General features: G+C 51.0%; 1 protein-coding gene across 1 annotated transcript in view; it reads left to right on the top strand.

The window, feature by feature from the left end:
- Positions 1 to 1,387: 1,387 nt before the first annotated feature.
- The window catches only part of LOC142038490 (heparan sulfate glucosamine 3-O-sulfotransferase 3B1-like), a 28,807-nt gene continuing 7,998 nt past the window's right edge, over positions 1,388 to 22,196 (top strand). The window contains exon 1 of the mRNA XM_075043943.1: positions 1,388 to 1,975. Within this exon, the coding sequence (XP_074900044.1) occupies positions 1,524 to 1,975 (452 nt within the window). The 5' untranslated portion in view covers positions 1,388 to 1,523. The remainder of the gene's footprint in view (positions 1,976 to 22,196) is intronic.

The following is a 22,196-nucleotide window of genomic DNA, read 5'->3' as shown; positions in this document are numbered from 1 at the left end:
ACTTCTCTTTCTGTCCTGCAGCCTCCAGAGGAGGGACACAGCCATCGCACCGGGGTGTGCAGCTGTAAAGTCTTGGGGACATGCCTGCCAGGTGGGACAGTTGGGTTGTCGTCATCCTAATCTAGCTGAGACACGAAAGGAACTGGGGGAAAGGTGGATTGAAGGTATAATCCAGAATTGCATTATCTTGTCTTATGGTTCTCTTTTGTGTCTGTACAGCAGCTAGACCTCTGAACCCCTGTCTTTAGTCTAGCAATTAAACTTACTATTTCATCATTAAATCTTGTTTAGCGATAAAGCCGAGTCTGATGAACATTCTCGAGTGGAAACCGTGGGGAATGGACAATGCATGGGGTGCCTCAGCCGAAGGCCACAGGAGCCAGAGTGCTCCCTGTGTGAATCCAGGGCCTGGCTCACCCAGGGTGGGGAGAGAAGTGCCCGTTAGCAAACATTAGCCAGAGAGTCTGAGAGCCCAACCATGGTCTGCAAATTGAAATGCTCACAGATGTCCCTTCCTTTGTGGTTTTACAGCACTAGATGATGCTGGAGACCCACTTTGGTGAGGCGGAACGTACACCTGAGCGAAGTCTGCTTAAGATAACGTATTGGAGCTTGATAATGCTCCACCGTCGCATTGGATAGAGGTGCTGGGCAGGGGACAGCGGCTGATAAAAGCCTCAGCACCACCGCCTCGCCTCCAGACCTTTCATCCCCAGGTACTTTCCCCATCACTTACGGGGATCCCGTCACCCACCCCCAAGACGCAGCCACCGATGAGCCAAGAAGGTGAGTAGCAAGAACATCTCAAAGGACTTCTGAGCTGGCCGAGGACCCTTCCGTGATGGTGTTTTAGCCCGTGTTGGATTAACGCTCACCCAAGCTGAGGGCACTGCTTATGCCTGAGGTGAGGGGAAAGGGTGACAGTGGAGAAACGGGGCGGGGGGGGGGGGCTGTTCATCTCCAAATCCGTGCTTTAGCACCATCGCAGCGTTCCCGTCGTCCTCCCTCGCCCCCAGCGCTGCCCGCGGGCCCGTACGGGCCCCTACGGGGCCCGTACGGGCCCGCGGGCAGCGCTGGGGGCGAGGGAGGACGACGAAGCCGCGGCCCCGACGGTGCGAGCCCCGAGGCTGTGGTAAATGGGCACGCCCCCCTTCCCGCGCCCGCTGCCGCCTCGCCAGCCAATGAGCGCTTCTCCTCCCTTCCCCCGCCCCGCCCCCGCCAGCCGACCGCTTTCCCGATTGGCTCCTCCGCCCCGGCTCATTATGCGGCGCAGCGCCGTCGCGATAGGTTGGGGGCGCTGCCCGTCGGGCCGGCCCCGCCGCTCCGCCTCCGCCGCTGCTTTTGCCTGCGCTGCCGGCGGCGGGAGAGCGGCGCTGGGGCGGGCGGGCAGCGGGGAGGGCAGGGCGGCGTAGCGCGGCGTTATGGGGCCGTGCTGAGGCTTCGGGGGTGCCCATGCGGCGCCGGGCAGAGCCGAACCGAGCCGGCCCGACTCCAGCCATGCATCCCGGCGCGCCCGCGGGCACATGGGGCAGCGCTTGAACCGCTGCCTCGATGTCCCCGTCGCGCTGCCGCCGCTGAGGCGGAGGCTCCTGCTGCTCTTCATCATGCTCTTCCTCTGGCTCTATATGTTTTACTCCTGCGCCGGCTCCTGCGCCGGGCTGGCGACCCGCGGTTCTCCCGCGCCGCCCCGCGCCGCCCCGCCGCTTCCCCAGCTGCTACCGCCGGTTCCGGGGGAGCCGGCCGAGGAGAGCAGCCTGGAGGAGCAACGGGCAGCGCCCGACGCCGTCAGCCCCATCTCCGCCTTCTTCAACGGCTCCGGCACCAAGCGGCTGCCGCAGGCCATCATCATCGGCGTGAAGAAGGGGGGGACGCGGGCGCTGCTGGAGTTCCTGCGGGTGCACCCCGACGTCCGCGCCGTCGGCGCCGAGCCCCACTTCTTCGACCGCAACTACGAGCGGGGACTCGCCTGGTACAGGTAGCCGCCTCTCCGCCTGCACCGCGGGGCTCCCGGGGAGGAGGAGGAGGAGGAAAGGGGGGGTGGGGGGGTGGCGGGAGCTGGGAGAGGGGGGTGTCCCCCGTTGCGCCCCGGCGGGGCGGTGCGCGGTGCGGGGGTTGCGCGGGGGGCGCCCGGCTCGGGCTCCGGAGCAGGTCGGGGGGAGCGCCCGGGGCGAAATGTCAATGTTCCGCTAAATACAAGCACCCCCGCCCTCGAAAAAGCAAGCCCGAAAAAAAACCCCACCCAAAAACCCCAGCCCCGGCGCGGAACTTGCTTTCCCCGTTAGCCCAAGCGGCGGCGGGGGGTTTGCAGGCTTTGTGCTAGCCGCAGCGTATTTCATCTTGAAATAAAGGTTAAATATTAATTTAATAATTTATTTTTTTTTTTGTAACACTCTTATTTCGTTGGGCTCCCAGGGCTTTTGCTGGAGCGTATGGTTTTTTCCCCTTCGGGTTGGGGTGTTGCTGAGGGAGGGCTGGCACGTCCGAAATCCCCTTCGGGTCGGGGGACAAGGCTGGGCAGGGTCCTGCCCCCGGCAAAGGCAGGTTTTTTGGGGGGGTTGACCCCTTCTGGGAGCGCGACGGCAGCTCCGCGTTCGAGATGAAACTTCCTCGATCGCTTCGCAGGGCTCTTTCCCCGTTAAACTTTCTCCTACCACTATAATCAGCTTTATAGCTGATAAATTGCTCAGGCTTGCAATTTCCAGCTTAGCGCCGGGGATGAGATAGCGGTGCGATGTGCGACGGTGTAACGTGTGCTCTGGGGACGGGATGAAACTTTTTTGGCTGGGGATAAATTATAAATTACGGGGTTGCATCCTGCAAGGGTGGGTGGAGAAGGAATTTTGCGAGGAGCAGCCCCACGCGTGATGGGATGGGATGTCTGTGCGCGGGAGGCGATGGGTGCCCCTCAGCTCTGGTGGGACGCCGGGCACGGGGTTGAACCGCATTTACGTTTCTCCTCATCCTTTTACGAGTGAAGTTCCTTTATCAAGAATATTTCGACTATGTCTTTCTGCTGAGTGTTTACAGGAATACTAAACGAGCAGAGCTGGAAACTTTGAAGCTAGATGGGAGCTGTGAAGTTCTGAATTTTAACCGCTTTGTAGTCTTGAAACTCCCACCCTGCAATTCCAATTAGGTTTATGTCTCTTTTTTTAATGTTGCCATCCCTCAGCAGTTAGTGAAATGAATGCAGGATAAGATCTGGCGAGGAGGAAGTCGTTTTTGAAAGCACTTTCGTTTTATGAAATTCTAGAATTTTGGTGGAGGATGCAGAGCGTCGTCCCGTAGCAACCAAGATGAAATCTTTATAAATTCAGTTGGTTTTAAAAAAAATATTAAACTCGCGTTTTGAAAGGAGAACTTGCATATAACAGAAGACCTGTCAGGATTTATTAGCAAAATGGTGTGTACGTGTTGAACTCTGTTTTTAATTAGGCACCTAAATTAGACCATAAAATGGTTGATTAATCTTTTACAAGTAAGAGGTGGAAGGGGAGAAGGAGAGAATAATGCTTATGATTATGTTAATCTGTTATCCCAGATGCAGTGGGCGAAAGTCAGTATTTTAAAGGCTACTTGAAATTTGGAGAAGCTGGCATCAAAGTTGCATGTAACTTCTTAAAGTTTCACCTTATCAGCTGCTTAATTTTAAGTAGCGTGGGCCCTATCCCTGCAAACACACTGCTATGTTATTAGATAGTGTCTTTGCAAAAGGGGTGTTTTAACTGAAATCCGACAAATCTTCAGGTCTGAGTGCTGATGCTCCCAAGCAGAGAGCGGTACGTGATGCTGAAGGTCTTGAAATCACTCGGGTACGATTCACCCTGAGGATCGGAGCATGTTTGTCTGTCTGCGGGACCGGGACCTGGATTGATTGCGGGGGGGGGGGGGGGGGGGGGGAGGACTAAATAATGCAAAATATATGGGGGGAGGACGTATTTGCTCAAATCAGCAGACAAGTTGTTTGGTAATTGTGCGTTATTTCTAACTTCAGTTTGAATTAGATGGCAGAAGTTTGTTCCTATAAACTTCAGCGCTAGAAATCAGAGACTATATAGCTCAAAACTCCCACTGACTTCAGCGAATCTTGGCTTCTCCACACTCCTCAAGGGTGTGCTTATTTCTCCAAGCTCTAATGAGACTTTTATTTATTATCTTAATGTCAATAAGGAGATGTGTTTGTATTTTCTTTTTAATGGCCCAATAAAATCAGATTAAAAATGCTATAAAATATCTGCTGTGCCAGCCATAGCGCAGTGAGCTGGGCAAGCCTTGTCTGTTTTCAGAGGATTTTGCACAAATTGACTGAACTTTGGAACGGGGGGAGTTACTTGTGTTCTCAGCGCCCGGTCCTTGCAGTTTAAATGCAATTGCCTGGCTTCGAAAAGATGGAGATGCAATTTTTTACCCACGTCTCAGTGAAAGTATATTTTATTCGACTGGTTTCCGGCTAAATTTGGTCATATCTGTTAGGAGGTTTTGTTTGTTTGTTTAAGTTGTTCCTGCCATATAATGAAGTGTTCTAATGTAACGTTTTTTTTTTCAGATTTCTGAGAGGCACAAGGCATCACAAATTTGCTTATTTAGCTTGATGAAGGCTTATGTTTTGGGCTATTTGCATTTCATCATATTTGTTAACTACTTATCTCTGTCTAAAGTTTTCATCTATAGAAAATAACTTTTGAAGGAGGGAATGCAAACTTTTTTTCTTGCTCCATTTTCTGTCAAGTGAAATGAAATCTGTTTGGTTTTTTTCCCTTTGTGTGAAAGGCAAAATAGCATCAAGTGGTGCTGATCACAGTTCCTAAAAAGCAGAGGGAAAAGAGGGAAAAATTAAATTGATTTTTCAATAGTGAGATAGCTAGAAATCTAATGGAAATAACTTCTGTACGCACATTGCGGGGTGTTCCCCCCGGTAATGAATACAGCATGTTAACTGCTTCAAGTGAAAATATGTACCATGACAGAGGAGAAACGGGATCCAGCCACTATTGCAAACTAATTTTAAGTAGCGCCTGGAATTTTTGGATAATAAAGAAGTTTCCTCTTTGCAGCAGTAAGAAGCTCAGCTCTGTAGCCTGTGCGCGCATGTGTCCGGCTGCCCGGACAAACAGCCTGCCTGGCAGCCCGTTGGGAAGTTGTTGTTTTCTTAGGGGTTTACTATATGGGTTGGGGGGGGGAAAGTGTTTCTTGCAAGCCTAGAAAATCAGTTGTTGAATTTTTTTTATTTCCTTTCTTATTTCATGCAACAATGATCCATTTTTAAATATACTAGAGGCTTGAAAGCCAGTTGTCCTATAATTAATATAAGGTAAGAAAAAAAGATCATGTCACTAGTGTTATATGTGTGTGTGTGGGGGGGTGTTCTTTTTTTTTTTTTTTTTTTAAATCGTTTTAGGCCCAGTGGGCTGTAGTACCCAGTCCCTCCTGCCATGGGCTGAGCGTTCCCAGCCCCACTCAACATCATTGATTTATATTTCAAGTCTGAAGCCGTCTGCTATGAAACCCCATGCCATGGCTACGCTGGCTGTAACCTCGATAGCAGTGCTAGCCTGAGCTCCTCTGCCTCTAGCCGCACAGATGGGAGACCTCTTTTTCTTTTGCCTTTTTTTGGGTGGGGGAATTCTTAAAATGCTGGGGCTCCCATCTTCCTGCTATTTCCAAGCTGCCTTAATTCATTCTCCATGCTGAGACTGGGTGGTTTGGGTCAGCAGGATCAGGCCCCACGGCGCGGTGGTGTACAATAAACAGCTTCAGACACGCATTTCTTAAACTCCCCAATCACCTAAATAAGCACTGGGGACCTTAATGTGCAACGTGTTGCTTCACAGCAATTCCTGAACCATGAGAAACTTCCTCATTTTTTTATTTTTCCCCAGGAGCCTCTTTTTTTTGCCCCAAGCAGCGTGGGGCGGTGCAAGCGGTGCAGTGCTGATGCTTGCAATGGGCCAGGCTGGGAGCAGGGGAACGACAAGGTGATGGTGGTTAAAAGTTCAGGGGTGAAAGCCTTGCTGAACCAAGGGCAGATCTTGAGCAAGACAGGATTTTGCCCCTGCATTTGCCCGTTTTTCTCTAAATCCCGACTTTACAGTGGTAGCGAGGGTTTAACGCCTGCCATGTAATTGCCACTGAGCTTCACAGTCTCCCTGGTGGGACACGGATCCGGCAGCACGGAGGTGTCGGCACGGACACAACCAGGTGCTTGCAAAACTCGACGTGTTGTTTCCGCCGGGTGTCGCAAGGTTCATTGGCCCCAGGAAGTTTGGGAACGGTCTTGATTCTCCCAACCAGACTTAGAGTGCAAATGACCGTATCTGAGCAAAGACCGGTTCCTCCAGCGCATTCCCGTGAGCTGCGTTGGGTTGGAATGAGCGTATCCTAAAGGACAGTTGCATTCTCTGGGATGGCTTTGCCAAGCAGCTTTCCCGTTGAGATTTTGTTTCCTTGATGTAAAAAAAAAATTAAAAATCAACTACTGACCTTGCATTGTGTTGCACTTAAGTGAGTGGGGACTTTTAACGGTCCCCTTGACACTTGCACAGTGTTCAGTGCCCCCTTGGCCGTTGCAGCAGCTCCCCATGACATTGCCTTAGCCGCTGTGCAAAGTTTGGAAGAAAATGGCCCCAAAAAAGAAGGGCTGGGCTGTTATAATCAGTCAGCGAGGCCCTTGTGTTTGCATGGGATCATTCCTTTAGATCTGAGGAGGGTTGAGTTGTTCAAACAGATGGCAAAGATTATTCGTGTTGCTGGGGTTTCAGTGCGCTGCTCCGTTTCAAGCATGTTGCCCGATATGACGCACGTGACAAGTTCTTCCCAGCACGACGCTGGGGGGGGGACGACATTGTCTGCCGTGATCGAGTTTCATGGCCTCACCTGTTGAGCTGCTGAACTTTTCGAAGTTGACCATGCATTGGGGGTGACTTATGTGGATGGTGGATCTGCCTGGCTAATCGCGTTAGCGCAGCACCGCGCGGCGTGCCGGGGAACGTTGTGCTTCTTCTTGGCATGAAAATGATGGGAATGAAAACCCACGGGCTTGACTCTGGGTTTGGGATTTATTATTTTTTTTTCTTTTCAAGTGGGCTATGGCAGATGTCTGTAACACACACCAAGCTTTGGATACCTCAAGGCGCTTCCAGTGAAGGCTTTGTTTTTAAAAGCATCCAGCAAGCCCTGGATGCCGTGGCTATAAAAACTCTACCCGAACCACCATTCTTTTGAGCTGTATTTCCAACCTGGCCTGATCATGGACTTGTCTTACCATCAGACCTCGCTTGCTAAACTGCTCTGTCTGCTTGAGCCTGGATTCAGTGCTATTAATCCATCCCAAGTAGGAAGAAGTCTAATTTAGTGATCGTTCAGCATGAGTGTTCATGTCTTCTGGTGGTATGACCATGGCTGATCAATGGGTTCAGGGGATAATGAATCAGCCAGGGCCGTGCAGGACAGTTAACATATGGGCTCAAAGAACAATAAATAGCAGGGCACGTTATTTCAGTGGTGTAATTAGGAGGTCAGGGGCTATCGGCTGCTACCTGTTGTCACCATGTGGTGTGCGAGGAGGGGCTGGAGGAGAGGCTTCTTCCTTGGTTTGTGAAATGACTAAGTGCTGCGCTGGGTCCTGACTTGCTGCTGATGACTGTACCGGGGCTTGCCCACGCCATTGCAATTTCAGGTCTTTCAGCAGCTTGCTGTGTGTTTCTTAATTAGCTCGAGAGAAACACCATGTGCTTTTTAAAGGAGCTCAGCCCAGCAGCCGTCACCAGCAGCAGCTGGAAGGCAACTGAGTAAATGGACCTTATCTTGACTTTCTTAATAGAAACAAGGGCTCCCATGATGAAACGTATTGATTATCAGCAGGGTCAGAGGGAAGGGGGGTTAATTCGGGGGGGGGGGGGTGTTACTGGTGGCATAGCTTTGCCATTACAGAGTTGCTCCTGGACTGGAGGTGGTTGCAAGGAGCCCAGAGGCAAGTTGGGAAGGGCATTGCATCGTGCTGTGGGTCAGATGAGAGGAGGAAGCCAAGGTCAGGACCGCATCTTTCTGCCTGGGGATGGCAGGGACTGCTCAGACATGATGTGCAGTAGACCTTAGTTTGTCCATAAAAGTGATGGGAAGGAGGTAACCTCTCCTGGTACCACGTTGGCTTCAAGCATTCCCCGTGGTGATTTTCCTATTGTAATAGCTCTGTAGATGGAGGAGGAAAATGGACTCGGTGATGGTGATTTTGCATGTGGTGCCCTCATACTGGGAGGGGGCGAGGGCCATTGCGGGGTGAGGAGGGGTGCATGGGAAGCTGTGAGCTGGCTTGTTTGGCTGCTGACCTGCAACACCTTGTGTCCCGTCTCTGCAACCACGTGTGGTCCTGTCTCAGGAGTCATTCAGAGAGGACCAGAAACTTGGGTGGTTGGGGGTTTAGATGATGCTGGTGGGAATGTTAGAGGAAAATAAGTGTAGAAGTGCTGCCGGCAGAAGACCTCACTCTGACTTCTAGTAAATGAATTATTCAATTTTTTAAATTTCTTCTGTTAAAATATGTGAGCATGGCAGCGCCCTGCCACGTGGTGAGCAGCAGGGAAGAGAGAGCTTTATTTAGAGAAAAATAATGCCGTGTTCTGCTAAATGCTTTACATCTGCGTTAACCTCCTCAGAAATACCCTGGAACTAGCCTGCTTCAAAATCAGTTTTGTTTCCTCCCCTCCCTACAGAAAAGGGACAGAGAAAGAACATCTCTACTGAGGGATGCTGTGACTTAGTGCTGGCTTCAAGGGAGTTGTGGCACTTTATGGCAGCAGAGGATCTGACCCAGAATTTAATTTGCAGCCAGTCTCGGATGCAGGGCCACATGAGGCTAACCCTGCTCTCGACGTGGCTTTGTACAGCATCACCCAAGGAGCTTGGCTCTGCTAACCTTTGCTGGAGGGGGTCGAACTCCCTTCTCCTTGCCTTCTTGTAAATCTTGTGCTGCTAAAATTCGTAAGACCAGAGCTGTAATCTGGCCAGTCATCTCAGCTAGTACTGCTGGGGACTCCTGCAAATCCACCAAAGTGGTTAGTTTATAATAAAACCGAGCAGTTGTAACCTCTTTCTTGAATTGGCACGGCCTTTCCCCTCCGGTGTGCGTTCCTGGCAGCCCAGCAGGCAGCTCTTCCAGAAGAAAGTGAGAATTGTGCATGGGCTTTCATTTTATATGCCGATGTGTAATATTATAGGTGGATGTATATATTTTATACATCCCTTGCTGAAAGTGAATGCAAGGCCAAATCCTTAGTTGCCACAACCACAGTCCGGCAATACCGAGCGCAGCTGGAGTAGAAACACTGATTCTCTTTAAACAATGCACTTTTCATGTGGGAGGTTGGCTCTGATGAGGAGATGAGTCTTCAGCAGCATGCTGGTGGCCAAGACTGGACTAGGTCCCCAAACTTGGCTGTGTTTAATGCAGTCCAAAGCCCTGCCTGGGGAGGGCTCCAGGATCAGGTCCTTGGCATCTGTCCATGTGCCTGTGGGTGCAGAAAATGTCTCCACAGAAGCCAAAATCCACTACAATGATTAACTTTGATAAAGCAGCTAGACAATCTCTATATTAAAGCCCCCAGCTTGCAGCCTGTCTCGAGTATTGAATGCAAACTTGTCTTAAAGCTTGAAAGTCTACAAAGTACAGGCGAACAGCACGTGGATGGGTAGGAAATCTTTAGAAAACTGCTGATTTGGTGAAAGAGTGATTAAATGCGGGAGAAGCAGAATGCACTGGCATTGCACTGGGGTTAAATTGCATTAGTATTTTTGATTTGGAGCTGGGTCTGTGGGGCTGCAGCGGGTGGCTGAGCCTGGGCGATGCTGTGGCTCGGTGCAGAGATCTTCCCGTCACTAGGGGGAGGACGAAACCCCGGCGTTTTATTAACAAAGTGCTTTGCTGCTTCATTGAGCTATTAAATATTTGTTTAAGAACTGGCAAGGCCTGCTGCTTTGGCATGCCTTCGGTTTGTTTTTTTTTACAGGTGTATTAGACTTGGAATGAAAGCAGGAGGTGCTGGAGTAAACAGCAGGTGTGTCTCAGCCCTTTGGTCCCGGCAGTGGCTGTACGTGGTCCTCAGCTGGTTTATATGCAGGGCTGAGAATGCAGCTGCTAAATGTGAATTGTAGAGGGACCCCATGGCTTTGCTGTGCCCTGTGTCGCTGCGCGTTGGGGTGAAGGCAATGCCGAGATGCCGTGCCTCTCTGCTCCGAACCCCCTGCACCCGCCTCCGGTGCCGCGTTTAAGGAATTGTGCTGGAACGCAGCCGGATCTGTCTCCATCTTCCGCAAGTGGGTTGAGATGGGGGAAGTTCCCGAAGGTCTCACCTGGGAGCAGCAGGGCTGTGGGCTTGGTGGGTGCCCGTAGACATCCCTGAACATCTGCCCTGGCTTCACTGCAGCTGGACTGAGCAAAGTGAGCTGCCTAAGAGCCAAACAGGCTGAGCATTGCCCCTTCTCGAGGAAGGGCTTAGCAAGTCCGTCTCCTTCCCTCTTCCCCAGCACTGTGTGCTGAACTTGTTGCAACTTAAGACAAAGCTTGTAGGTTTTTGGTTTTGGTTTTTTTTTTTTTTTAATTTCCCTCTCGAGCTGGTCTGGTAGCTAATGAGCCTTGGGCTGTCTGCATGGCATTTTTGAAAAGCAGAGGGAATAGCTAATAGGGGGTGTTGAGCAGCGAACGAAGCCTTGGGAGAAGATATCAGCCTTGCCAGAGCAGAAGTGGAATAGCCGGTTAGGGTTTCAACCTGGGTTTGCTGCAAGCCGAGAGGGACTGGGAGCCGCTGTCTGTTCCGAAGCCTCGTAATTACAGGCTGGCGCTGCCCGGACAGCCGGACGCGCGGGAGGAGCAGCCTGCCCCGCGCGAGTGTCTCGGCACACACCGGCGCCTTGGCTGGCTGCCCTGGCTGCACCGCGGCTGCTGGCTCCCCCCAGAGACGATTTCAAGGTCACACTGCTAAATGCAGTGTAATAATTAATTAAGCTATATATAAACAGCAAGCTCATGTGGTCCTAAAGCAGATTAAGAGCCCGGGAGTTTCCTCTCGCCTGCCTTCCTCCCCACGGTCTTCTCCTTCCTCGGTTCCTCTGCGGGTGAGCCCTGCAGTTGTCACATGCTCAGCCATCCCAGCAAGGCTTACCAGTTGGGTTATGCAGCTGCACAACTGGGTCTGAGCCCAAAAATGATGGGGGCAGAGCAACGCCTGCTCTAGGGGATTCCCTGGCTCACCCAGTTCCCCCATCAAACCCAGTCCTCTTACTGGGGCTGGAGGAAAGTACACATGCAAAGTCTCTGCCCTCCCGGTGGGGATCGCTTCACTCTATATCGGTGCCTGATGCTGGGAATAGCTTAGTGCTGGGAATAGCTACTGGGGTTTGCCTTTGGCAGCAGGCATTTTCAAGACTCCTGTTGCTTTGAGGCTCAGTATAGCAAGAGTGGAGCATCCCACATGATGGTGGGGAAACTTCAGTGTGGGGTTAAAACCTCTGCAGAAAGAACGTTTGTGTGGGGTTTGCAGCATGGAGGTGGAAGAATAAGCTGGGCTGGGTTTCCTAGAAGAGCTACAGCAACTTAAAGTTTGTAATGAGGCTTGAGACAACCTGAACAAATTCTTGCCTTGCGACTCCTGTGGATCTGAGATTTGTGTGGTGTCAAAACTGATGCTCTATGGTTTTTTTCTCTTGCATCTATCTAAAACTGGTCAAAACTCACTCCAACCCCAAAAGTAAAAATTTACGCACAATGTTTAGTTTAAACTCCAGGTTACTTTTAATGTAGCTGCAGAAACACCCCAGGAAAATTTAAAATTGTGTTTCTTGATCAAGCATAGGTGATATGTGCTGTTGAGGTAGTTGGAGAAGAGCAGAGCAGCTTTCAGCACTTCCAGATCAGTCTGGGTTTTGCAGTTGGGGCACGTGCATGCCACAAACCCATCAGCAAAGTCTGATCCTTGGCTGTGCACGGTGAAATCCTTGGAAAACTGAACACACCCCAGGACCGACTCTGGGAGTAGCGGGGGAGTGAGCATCCGCGCTGCCCGTGCTTGCTCTGGGGCCTCTTCTGCTGCTCCCCTGGCCATCTCCTTCTGCACATCCAGTTGAACGAGGGTCACCACCAGGGATGGGGGCTGGTGGGAAGAGGTGCCCAGGGTTGATGGGCTCCATGCAAGAGGTTGCGTTTGGGTAATGCAGGTTGTCCAGCTCCAGCTCCCTGGCTCTCTGAGGCAGAGCTGACTTGTCTCAGTTTCCAAGTGCCAGGCTGTATCTACATCCAGGAGATGGAGGCAGAGAGAAAAGACTTTGTGAGGGCTCACAATGGAGTCCTGAATCAGTTCAGTCCGGGTCGGAGGGGGCTGGGCTGTCTCTTTGGGAACCCAAGAGTGTAGAGATCAAAGGTGCGAGTGAGTCAATTACAATTCACGATTGGTTCATCCATATGTTTGGGTATTTGAAAGGCTTCAATGGTAACCCATTTTATATCTCTTATGCCCATTGATTTGTTAATCTGACACTTGGTTTCATCTGAATAACAATAGCTCTCATTCAGAGTCCTCAGTGTTCAGGGAAAAGTCATTTCACTTGGGTTGTGCTCCAAGGCCTTAGCAGACCGGCCCACTGTGGTCTTTATGTAGTAGGGCTTGAAGGACTACGGGATAATTCAGCCCTATCACCGTCTCTGGAAGGAAATCGGCTCTCAATGGAAGCAGGGTGGGATGCTGAAGGTCGATGCTGAATTTTGACATGCGTGGTTTTGCTCCATAAGGTCCTTTCTGTTTGCCACAGTAGCCGTGGACCTGCCATCGCAGCCTGTGGGGTGTTAAGAGGTGGGCAGGGTTACAAAGAAAGATAACCCAAGTAGTCAGAAGTGGAAAGCAAGCATGGAGAGCCCTCTTAAATACAGCTTGAGTGAGTGTGCTGGACTAGATCAAATCATTGGTATGGCAATGTGAAGTCTCTAATTACATGAATACCTTTTTAATTAGAAGCAGTGCTTTGCATCTGTTGTACTTGCAGCAGAGCATCTCCACCAGCTGAGCCTGCTCTTTAAAGAGCTCTTGACTGTATTTTGTTGACTGTTTATGACTACATCATGATCCCATGTAATGACTGGGGCAGGAGGGGAGTCTGCAGACAGACCTGCTCCTTCATGTTTCCCTAATTGGTGCCTGTCTCCCTCCTTTGCTGGGAGTTTCACTCCTTCCCAAGGCTGGTTTGGTTCCTTCTGCACTACCCCGAGTCCTGCAGCATCGCTGGGGACCCGCATTGGGATGTGGTAGCACCATGAACCTGTAGCTCAGTTGCCTCAATGGGCATGCTGCTTCTTTGTCCTGGAAGTTATTTTATTTTCTGTCTTTGATGTTTGGTGTAGGGGGTAAAAAGGATAGGGAGAGACTCAGGAGGTTCATACTGGCCTGATTGGAGATGTTGGGGAAAAAAAATCCCATTCTGGACAAATGCTTCTTACTCACAGCCCTGGTCTGTTTACTGTGGAGCAATCTTAATTTCCAGTGCTACTCCTTTATGAGTCTAAATCACTAATCCATTAACAAATGAGTTGAGGTGACAATCCCATTTGTGTTAAAATGCATTTAGGGATCAGTACTGAGAGGATCACCCGTGTATTAATTTGTCAGGCCTTTTGTTCCAGCGGGTGGCAAATATAGCTCATCCCAATGGGAGACATGCTGACTGGGCCAGTGTCCAGATTGCTGATGGTTCGGGTCATGGTTGGTGCCACCCTTCCCTTGCTGGGAAGGAGGCAGAAGACTTTCATAAATTAATTAATAGAATCATAGAATGGTTTGGGTTCGAAGGAACCTTAGAGATCATCTACTTCCAATGCCCCTGCCATGGGCAGGGACACCTTCCACTAGAGCAGGTTGCTCAAAGCCCCATCCAACCTGGCCTTGGACACTGCCAGGGATGGGACAACCACAATATGTCTGGGCAACCTGTTCTAGTGCCTCACCACCCTCACAGTGAAGAACTTCTTCCTTACATCTAATCTAAATCTACCCTCTTTCAGTTTAAAGCCATTACCCCTTGTCCTGTCACTACACGCCCTTGTAAAAAGTTCCTCTCAGCTTTCTTGTAGGCCCCCTTTAGGTACTGGAAGGCTGCTATAGGGTTTTTCCCAGAGCTTTCTCTTCTCCAGGCTGAAGAACCCCAACTCTCTCAGCCTGTCTTCATAGGAGAGGTGCTCCAGGCCCCTGATCATCTTCATGGCACTTCTCTGGACTCACTCCAACAGGTCCATGTCCTTCTTATGTTGGGGGCCCAGAGCTGAACGCAGTACTGCAGGTGGGGTCTCATGAGAGCAGAGTAGAGGGGGAGAATCCCCTCCCTCGACCTGCTGGTCACGCTTCTTTTGATGCAGCCCAGGATACGGTTGGCTTTCTGGGCTGTGAGCACACACTAGCGGGTCATGTGGAGCTTCTCATCAACCAACACCCCTAGGTCCTTCTCCTCAGGGCTGCTCTCAATCCATTCTCTGCCCAGCCTGTATTTGTGCTTGGGATTGCCCAATCAACTGAGTGGCTCAGCTTGGAATAAAGTCTAAACCAATGTTAAATTCTTGACCCACTCAATGGGATGCTCAGGGTAATAAGCAGCCAGCTGGTGAGTACAGGACATGCTTACTTGGTTGGGCTCCTTCCCACATAGCTCATCCTCTGATGAGTTTGTTCTTTACTGCCATTACTGGCCACCAGGAACATGACCCGTCCTCTGATGGTCAGAGGAGACATTGGCTTATCTTTAAGACAGTCAAGGAGGAACCTTGGTGCTGCACAGTTACGTGGCTGGTTTGGGTGTTGCTGAAGAGGCAGGTGGAGTCATGCAGCTGGGGTTTGGCAGCAGCTTGCTGGCATCACTTGGCCTGTGTTAGGAACATACGTGCATTATCAAAAAGGGCAGAAGAAAATTGTAACTTTCTTTTCCCATAGTGAAAATGGAAAGCTGGCTGCTTTCTGAGCTGTAGTTTCAAAGGCCTCTGCTGTTCAGGTGGTACTGGATGCTCACAGGATCCCCTTAGGTGCAGAAGGTGGAATCCTAGAGATCCCACATGGCTTTTTTGAAGACCTGTAGATATATATCTGTCTCAAGGCTTGTTTCAAGCTCCCCTCCCACGTGCTGTGGAGGAGCTAGCGGGCTCTGGCTCAGCCATCATGTGGAAGATGCTCCAAGAGCCCTCAGTGCCAGGAGGAAAGCACTGCTGGGGAATAAAGCAGTTTCCCTGCTCCCCTCTCTGCTTTGCTATGCTCGTGGTGAGGAAGAGGAGCGGGAGCAGGGCTGTCACACCAGTCCCTTTTGGGGCTCTTAACCCAGCACAGTGGCTTAAGCCCCGCTTTGGCACATCTTACCCTGAGGGCAGATGAATTGCTGGTGTGCTCCCCCAGTATCGGTTATGAACCAAGGGCTGCAAGCTGGGGCGTCACTCAGGGCAGAAAGGGGCTCCGGGGCTTATCGGGAGGCTTTTTCCTCTAATCACAGCTGTAAAGCCCCAGCACAGGAAGGCTGGGCTTGATTAGGAGAAATGTGTGTCAAGGTGGCAAGCAAAGACCTCCCTGTGCAAACGCTGGGCTGCTTGCACGGGTGTTTAACAAAGGGTGGCATTATCAGCGTGACTTGTTACCTGCCTGTGCAGACACACAGATTAGGGCATTAATTTCTGTGTTGGGGGAAAACACAAAAGACCTCTCAGCGGGGCTGTGATTTATGAATGTGGCAATAGGGGAACGTGGTCCTGCCCGTATCCTGCTGGTTCGGTTTTGTTCAGTGGCTGTTGACTTGTGCAACATTTAGTTTGGGGTTGGCTCTTTGGTTTGTGGATTGGGTTGGGGTTTTTTCCCCCCTTCTAGCAAAACTGGAGCAGGTGAAATGCAGTGGCTTGGCAGTGCCCCAGGGGAGCAGGACAGTGTGGGAAGGGGTGATGAAGTTCATCTCCTTGTAGTCCTGTCCTGGGCAGAAATTTTTTAGGTGTTTCTGCACATTCAGCCTTGGTGTACCAGGATTGGCCACCTGCATCCAGCTGCTTTTGGTGGTTAGAGAGAGGCTGCTGCAGTGGTCACTGTGTGCTTACTTAACCAGCAAGTCAATTTATATGTGCCATAAAAATCCATATCCATATAGACCCTATGGACCCCCCACCCTAGAATGGACCCAACCAGGGGTTGCTTCTCTTGAACCAAAGCCTTTTCTGGGAAACTTCTTCCTGTTGCAGCATGGCTACAGAAATACTGCAGCAGTGCACAGCTGGCATACAGGTGACTAGGGGGTACATGAAGTGACCATCTCCCCCTGCATTAGACGTGTCCTTTGGGTCCAAACCAAGACGTAGTCTGCTCGCTGGGCTCCCCACCACCAGCATATGGCATAATGGGTCCCTGAAGAAGGGCCCTGAAGAGCAGGTACTGTAGGGCTGAGGCTGATGGGATAACCTCCCACGGGCTACCTGGGTTAGGAATACCTCCTGGTGTCCTAGCCGGGGGCAGGAGCCCCGGGGTGCTCCGGTGTGACAGGTCATGGGTAGAGGGGTGTCCTGTGCCAGGTGCGGGGTCCAGCCCCACGGTGCATCCCTTTGGGGGAGCCAGGAGGGTGCTCTGCTCCATGTGCAGCGATGGGCGGTTTGGCTCTTTGATGAGTCAAGGTGCTGCTTGGTTTGGGCATGTAATTCTTGAAACATGTGCTTCTGGGACACCAGCTGAAAGCCGACAAGCTGTACGCAGTCTGCAGTGCCAGCTCTCTGCACCTCAACACCCGCTTCTGCCTCCCCCGAATCCCCATGTCCATGGGGTTTAACCTGATAGAGATTGTTCCCTTTGCTGCAAGGAAGCATTTTCCCAAGACCTATGAGGAGGAGAGATGTCTACAAGACCAGTGAGTAGCAGTGCCTGTGGGCTCGTAACATCTTTGAGAGGATGAGTGCCATTGCTGCAAATTAAGAGAGCAAATTGGTGGGTGTTGGAGCAGTCTGGGGCTACGGACTCTGGGCTGGGCTGGTGGGTGCGTTGCTGATGGCCGAACACTGCCGGCACTGGCTGATCCTCCTGCCGTGTTCATGGTTGTGGCTGAGCCTTGATGGCAGGGAAGGGTTGAGAGGGAAGAGGCTGTGGTGTGAGCGGCGGGCACTGGTGCCACTTGGACGTGGCTGAGCCGCTGTTGCGTGGCGAGAGAGCTGACGGCAAGTGGTGGGTTTTGTGATGGGAGCTGTGGGGAACAACCTGGTGGTTCTCCTGTTGGACCTGAAGCCAAACCCCTGTGATCTGGGTCCCTGGGGTTGGCTGAAGCCAAGTGATAGCCGTGTTGGCCCCACGTCCTCTGCTGCAGGAGACACTTCTGTCACCTGGGTACCATGGATGTGTTTTGGATGTCTCGGCAGTTATGATTTCTTTATCGGCTTTTAAGTCTCTTCCAAGCCAGGCTTCCTTTGCTTAAGCCTACTCTGAGGTAGCAAAAGCCTTGCAAGAGCTGCATTTTGGGTTTGGTCTTTTTTCTTTCTTTCTACGGATAAGCTCATAACTCCAGACCTTGACACTCTCTCTCTTTGCCTTTTTTTCTGGATGGGGACATTGCTTCTGTGTTCACAGGTGCTGAGCCAGTCCAAGCTCAGCAGATACTAGTTTCAGCTTCCCACGAAGGGCAGGATCAGTGCTTCCCAAGTAAAGCTGAGTTCAAGAATTAACATCTCTGGTACAAGTGTTAAACTAGCAGTCTCTGCAAGAGGCTCTGAGAGCAGAGCTTCGTCTTGCAATGAATCTGTAAGTGAATCTACCAAATCTTTGCATAGCAGGAGCTTAGTACACATAATGTTAACTCAAGGCTATAAATTTTTGAGGGAAGAGAAATGGCTGATCCTTCTGGTTGTGATAGAGTAAGAGGCAGAGGCAGTCGGGAGAATTTATTTTTCCCCAGGAGTGAGTTGTGAGCACTGAAATCTCTGCAGATCCCTAAAATTCTTCCTCTTTCCTTCCTTTCAGGCTGTTGTCTGTTTAATTTATACAGAAAAATGTTTCTACTGCTTTTCAATAAACTCTTGGACACTGTGAAAGTAATCTTAGCTTGTTCCAGACCTGCATCAGTGCCAACTCTGGAGTAGCCGCTGACTTACATCCATGCCAGGGTGAGCAGAGCTGAGCTACCTGCTTCTGGTGGAGGTGGTGAGGAGTTATACTGGTGGCCTTCAGGTGCCGAAAGAAAGGGAAGGAGATTACACTGGTGCAACTGGGGCACTCCTGCGGGGATACGCTCCAGTTAAACACTCCAGCGGGGTGTAGTAAGAGGCAAAGTGGTGCAGGAATAAAATACACAGTTTGGCAGAGACAGTTGGCCCTGCGATCTGCTGGAAAGAAGTCTTTAGTCCCAGTTTGCCAGTTAGCTCAGTCAGGTGTCCTGCTGGGTTTAGGGTTTTTTCTCCCCCCTTAAATCATGAGTTTCACAGAACTGCCCCCTCCCTGTTTTGATTTTAAACAAAACCAGTCTTTTTTTCCTTTTTGGGGGGAAATAGAGACAGATTAGAGTAATCTCACATGACTTGACCAGTGGGCAGTGAAGTCCAGTGATGCTGGGCGATATTCTAAAGAACTCACCCATAAACAGCAATTAGCTTTTAATCGCGGCGCTGCTCCTGGCCCCCCACGCCCGCCAGGAACAGCAACGTGTGCTCTTTGTTGGCCGGAGCAGCACCGGGGGGACCCACAGCAATGAAAGGGAACCAGGGGGTGACCGAGAGGAATAAGATGCTCATTTCAGCCCCACCCCCTTACTGCACTCAAAAGCTCTTATTTTCAGAGCAAAGCACTATTGAAGCATCGGGACAATGGAGACCAAATCCTTCTGGGGGAGGGGAGGTGCTGGCAATTGCCTCTTTTGTTGTTTTTGCTTCTTTACTTGCCTATGGCCTCCCCCATCCCACCCCTCCAAGAAATCCACATAGATGCTCGCTAGATGATAATGCAGTCACTTTCTTGGGACCTTGCTAATAGGATTATAATTATTACTGGAGATGAACTGGAGTGAATAGAATATTTACCACTTCATCTTAAATTATTGTAAATCCCTCCAAAGCAGCCCTTTGATATGTAAAGTGCTGCCCCTCTCCCCCCAGTGAAGATAATTATTTAGTGGAAGTTCAGAGCTTTTAAGTACGATGGGGGACAGAAAGAGGCTTCGGTGTTTACATAAAGAGGAGGGCCTATATAATGAACTGGTGAAGTTGATGAATATCTTGCCTGTCTCCAGCAAAGGAGGAGGGAAGGTTCTTGCTGAGCGGTTGTAACATCTTGGGCTGTTGTTGGGGGAAGAGAGGAGGAAATAATCGAAAATTTGGCCCTTTCTAGTCCAAAGAAAGCCTCACGTCCTTGCAGCCTGTGTTCAGTTGGTGCATGAATCCACCTGGTGACAGTGGCAACACTTTGGGTTTGTTCCTTTAGGGCTGGAGGAATTTCTGTTTGAGGAATGACCAAGTAGGCTGGGAGACCTCAGCCTGGCAAAGAGATGTCTTGGGGGAAACATACGGTACTCTACAAAGTCAGAGCTAGACTGGAGATAGAGGGAGGGATGGACTGGTGTGACGGTGCAAGGACTGGGGCTATGGCACGAGGGCAGGAGCAGGCGCGCAACAGGTAAAGCGAGGACCTAGAGCAGGCTGTGCATGTGGAGGGTCTGCGTGGGTTCAGGAGGAACCTGGACAAGGGGTTGGAAGAGAGATCAGTTGAAGGTTATTAGGTGGACAAACTGCATCAGGCCCAGAAAAGCGCCTGAGCTGAATTTGGATGGAGGCTGGAGAGCAGTGGGGGACAGGTGGTACTGCTTGCCCTGTTCTTGCTCTGCCCTAGTCCTCCTATGGCCAGGGTTGGAGATGCCTGGGCTTCAGGGGCTTTGGCCTGAAGGAGAGGGCTGTACCCTGCGGGCACATCCATGTGAGCATCTGCAAGCAGGATACATTTCTCGCAAGCTTTCAGGCTGGTCCCATTCCCTTGAGCCCTTCCTCCCAAAGTCTGCCAGCATGGACCATCCACTCTGGGGTGAGAAGGGGGATTGCTCCAGCCAGCTGCCTCCAAGACCAACTTCATGCCTTCGCATCCATTGCCAAGGACGGGCATGTCCCAGGAGTGATGGCTGCGTCACCCATTGGTCTCAAAGGGGGGTTTGTGGCTCTTTGGCCTCTTTATTAGACTCCCTTGGAGTGTTTCTGCTGCTGTAACTTATTCCTCCCTTATAGGCTGCAGCTATACAGTGCACCATATATGGCACTTGTTATACAAGGCAGCAACCCTGTGAGGGATAACATGTCATTATCTTGGTTATGAGTCTGTGCTTCTAATTAAGCCACTTAAACCCATGAGGTGGAGGAGGCATTTGGGAGGGAAGTGGGTTTTGGCTGGCACAGGGTGGGAAGTGACCTTTGCAGCAGAGGCTGGTTCAGCTCATCACACCCATTGCTGTTCCCAGAGGCACAAATCCTCCAGGTTCTGTGCATGGATCAGGCCCTTCTTTCTCCAGGTCAGGTGCTCAGATGCTGCTGCAAACCGTCTGCTCTTGGCTGCAGCCAGGCAAAGTGCCCTGTGTCCCTCGACTGCAGCATGGGGAGGGTCAAACCTCTGTGGTGGCTCCTAGATCTGATTTCAGTGCGGTGACTTTCGGGGAGGTGGATAAAGTCTTTCATAAAAAACCCAAACCAAAAAAAAAAAAAAAAAAGCCCCAGCCCCTCGTGATTGCAGCAGCACGTTGTCCCCTCCTCGAGGCACGGCTTGCTTTGATTTGCCGGAGCTGTTTGGCGCGACCCGGCTCTGCCTGCGTGGAGTGGGGGCGAAAGGACCATCTGCCAATGCCCCACGTCTCCCCACTCCCCCAGCCTTTGATGGGTTTTTTTTATCTGCATCAAAAGAACTTAGATCAGACTCCGCAGCTGGGCCAGAGCCTGTTCCTGTGGGTTATGTGGTGATGCCACCCATGGCCACCGGCTCTTTGGCTCCATTGAAGCCCCGGAGCAGCTTCATGATGGGGAGCCTTCGCACGCCGTTACCCTCCTCTCCCTCCTTTAATCCCCAAACTCCCCAGCAGGTGAAGGGCACCTGGCAGATTTGGGGGCAGGGAGCAAGGAGAGTGAGAAAAACATTAATTTCAAACCCACATACTTTTTCCCCCTTTCCCTCCTCCTTTACCTACCCCTTCCTCACCCCCAAAGTTCATTAATTCCCATCATCTGGTTTGTGTAAATGTCGTGGCGAGTGTTTGACGGAGCTGGATAGGGTTACACCCGTTTCAAAAAGGCCGAGGCTGGTTCCCAGCCGTTCCCTTTTATTGTTGTATAATTTGCCAACCCAAACAACAGGCTCCTGCTCAAGACAAAGGCGCACATGTTGCCCTCACCGCTGGTCATAAAAAGAGGAGAGGCTGTGTGCTACTGTACAGGTCCTTGGTGCAACGGCAGCCTGAGCCAGGGAAAATTTTGGTAAGAAAAATGTGATGTATCAAATAATAAACCAGCAAGTGTTCCCACCCCCAAAGAGGAATTTGCTATTGATGCTTCTCTCTCTGTTTCTTCCTCCCCCTCCATCTTTCTCCTTCCCCCATCTGGAGCTGCTGCCACCAGAAAGGGGAGTCAAAGCCAAGTGGGTAATTTTGAAGCCGGTTGACCTTGATGCTGGTGGCAGGCTCTGTGATGTAACTAAATGCTTTATTACTTTAACAGTCTTTCCCCAGGCTTGTCAGGTTCTTGCTTTTAAGGAGTATTTCTGGGATTTGATGATTTTGTGATCAGCCCTGCAGTGAGGAGGGCCAGGTAGGGTCAGGAAGGGTCCAGTGTGGTGGTATTCAGAGCTGAGCTGGTGATGCTCTCGGTTTTTGCTTCCCAGAGCATTGCAGAGCTCTTCCTCACTGTCAGGTGCCTGTATGAGGCTACAAGTGTGTGGTTTTAATCCAGCCCTTGGCTGCTCTGCTCACCACTGTACATTTTTCTGCTTTCTGACAGCAACCTGCTGCCTCGGAGACTGGGAACAACTGGGTATCACCTTGGTAGAGCAGGTGGGCTGGAAGGCAAAGCTGCCAGCAATGGAGATGCCACCCCCATCCTTTTCTGGGTGTCTACAGCTTTTTTTCAAGATACTAGATTTAGCAAGGTAGCCTAAATTTATTTATTGGGACAGGGGACGAGAGGAAGAGGCAGAGAAGCAGGGGGATTT

This window comes from Buteo buteo, chromosome 13 (assembly GCF_964188355.1).
Source record: "Buteo buteo chromosome 13, bButBut1.hap1.1, whole genome shotgun sequence".
NCBI classification, from domain to species: domain Eukaryota; kingdom Metazoa; phylum Chordata; class Aves; order Accipitriformes; family Accipitridae; genus Buteo; species Buteo buteo.
This window is presented reverse-complemented; position numbering and strand designations above follow the sequence as displayed.